Raw genomic sequence first — 2,500 nt, 5'->3', positions numbered from 1 at the left:
GTGGGCGAGTTTTACCCTTGTTTTCAGGTCAGGTTATGTTTTACGGTTGAGAAAAGGAAGTGGCTATATCCATGTTTTTTTCCGATAATGTGGTTAACGATCTGTATATAACTCTGTATATATGGTTGGCATAAACTGAATTCCTATATGATCTTCAAGTGAAATCGAGCTTAAGAGATTCCTTGTATAATGCACAAGATCGCCTGTCACGTCACATATTTCCCCATTGTCTGCTACGGCCATGGGGGAGAACATCTATCTCATTCTCTATTCCTTCTTCTCCAGCACACTTCATCTAATCAGGAAACCCCCTTAAAATATAAACTAAAGATCTAACTTGTTACAGTTAGAAACTAACGTAACAGAAGCAGAGCAAAAGTGAAATATTTAGACATAACCCCTTTTTCTCTAACAAACCTTCCTTTTTGACGCTACCAACACAGTACGCCAGAAACACATCCCAACCAAATGACACGTCTGTTTGGTTTAGCCTGTGGTTTTTTCATTCGCGGTTCGCCCTCTTAACATTGCGGTGTTCAAAATGAGGTATTTGAGACTGATTCTAAGACTAAGACAAAGAAAAAAGTCGACAACTACAAGAACGGCCAACTAAACTTCTTTGGAACCCGACATTCTTACACGAAAGATTCAGGATGGAAGATTGCCTTTATATTAGCTCCATCAAATGAACTTGGACAGAATGGCTAGTAGGTGGTGTCCATCAAAAGTCGCAACTCTAGAGCTTTTTACGGAAACTTGGAATCTCAAGATTTATCAAAGAGAAATCTTAAAAAGGATGTTGAGAAGAGATACTATTTTGTTTACAGTGTTATCTCGCTTCCATTGTTTGACATATGTTACATGGTCACTGAATGAAAGGCCGTGCCTTATTCTTGCAAAAACAATAATAAGTATACCACATACAAAAAAAAAAAAATAATAATAATAACATCACTGCTTTAGCGAATTGCGTAATTCTGAAGTCAAAGTAAAGGGCTCTAAAAGCAGTTTTTTTTTTCTCCCTTGCACGTGTTATTTCTGTTATTTCCAAAGACTCCCGAATGGAGATTGACTCGTCCAGGTAATGTTCTCTTTTGACTCCCCACCCCCCACGTGCGCAGCTCTGACACGACAATTAGTTGATGAGGATTTACAACAGACAGATAAAGACCCTGTTAGCAATGCTGTCCCGATTCTGAAAACAAGTGAAGGTAGACTAATGAAAAACATAGACCTGTAGGAACATTTTACTGTTTGCTTTTGTTCATGGAAAAACAAAAGACAGTCAACACACGCTTAAAGATGAGACAAATGATAGGTTAGCACTGCTGCCATTAACACTTCCCTCGTCTGCTTGGCTCTTTATTTGTGTTAACTCGAATCACTTCTGGAAGATTGGGCTAATCCTAATTCTCTTACTTAAAAAAAAAATCTCCAAAATAATTGAGCACTATGCTATACTAACGAATATTTAACACTATAAACCTCATACTATAAAATAAGCTTTTATCACTACGTCTTTTTTTATGTTATTGGAAAAGGGAAGCAGAACGATTTTTATAAATCTTTGCCTTCTTTATTAATGATGATGCTCTACCATAATGTGTTGATGGTTATGACAATGTTAATGGTAAAGGCAATATGATAATTATTGCACCACAAAGAAAGAGATCCAAATGTTGACCTAAAAGACAGATGTGAATATTGATATTTCAGGACATTACATCTGCAACCTGTTAATTACCATCACCTAAATCATTTCAGTTATAACAAATATATCCTAAACTTTTGAAGAATGCTCTTTTTGTATACTTCCAACGTTTTCTGGCTGCATATTAACTTTTTTTTCTCTCTTAACCTCTGCTTGGATTTTTCTTCCTTAAAGCTAATCCGACTTTACGGGAATGGTTTTTACGTTGCAGTGCTTCTCTCTCTGGCGAGTTCTTTTGTTCAGAAATATTTTGCCATGGTTATATTTTTCCTAGTTTGTTTCCAAGACTAATATTTACATTTGCGTTTCACCTTCATTCTTTAAACACCCTTTCCCACTCTTTCATTATTTTCTCGCCCGAATTGTCTTTCCATATCCTACATCAATTTTTTCTTCTTCCCTTTTCCCCAAACTACGTCAACTCCAATGGCGACGTCGACCTCACTCACGCCACGTCGCGGGAACAGAGGATCCCCGTAGTGCACGAACGTCGCCGCTTCACGGACGTCATGGACGAGGAAATTGACGACGAGCGAAAGAGGACGGCGCTGGACCGGTACACGGCCGGGTTTGTGAGAAGCAGAATGGAAACGTGCTCCCTCGATATGCCGAGGAGAGTGAAGCAAGAGGTAAGCTTCGTCGGCTGAGGTCAAAGCATGGTGGGTAAGACGAGGCGTAAAACCCGATTGTGAAATATCTATCTGCAAAGTAAGGAAGGAAGAAATTCCGAAAATGCTTAAAGTTTGCCGTAGATGCGGAAGAAGATGTCATATATACTATTCTCCTGTC

General features: G+C 38.7%; 1 protein-coding gene across 1 annotated transcript in view; it reads left to right on the top strand.

Annotated features, from left to right (window-relative positions):
• Positions 1–2,500, top strand: part of Obsc (Obscurin) — a 210,449-nt gene that overhangs the window by 201,125 nt on the left and 6,824 nt on the right. Inside the window, exon 62 of the mRNA XM_086534039.1 lies at positions 2,179–2,340. Coding sequence (XP_086390165.1) covers positions 2,179–2,340 — 162 coding nt within the window. The remainder of the gene's footprint in view (positions 1–2,178; positions 2,341–2,500) is intronic.

Source organism: Penaeus japonicus, unplaced genomic scaffold (genome assembly GCF_977035675.1).
Source record: "Penaeus japonicus unplaced genomic scaffold, GWHDUDI00000001_assembly GWHDUDI00000040, whole genome shotgun sequence".
NCBI classification, from domain to species: Eukaryota; Metazoa; Arthropoda; class Malacostraca; order Decapoda; family Penaeidae; genus Penaeus; species Penaeus japonicus.
The sequence above is the reverse complement of the archived record's forward strand: the minus strand, read 5'-3'. Positions and strand labels throughout refer to the sequence as shown.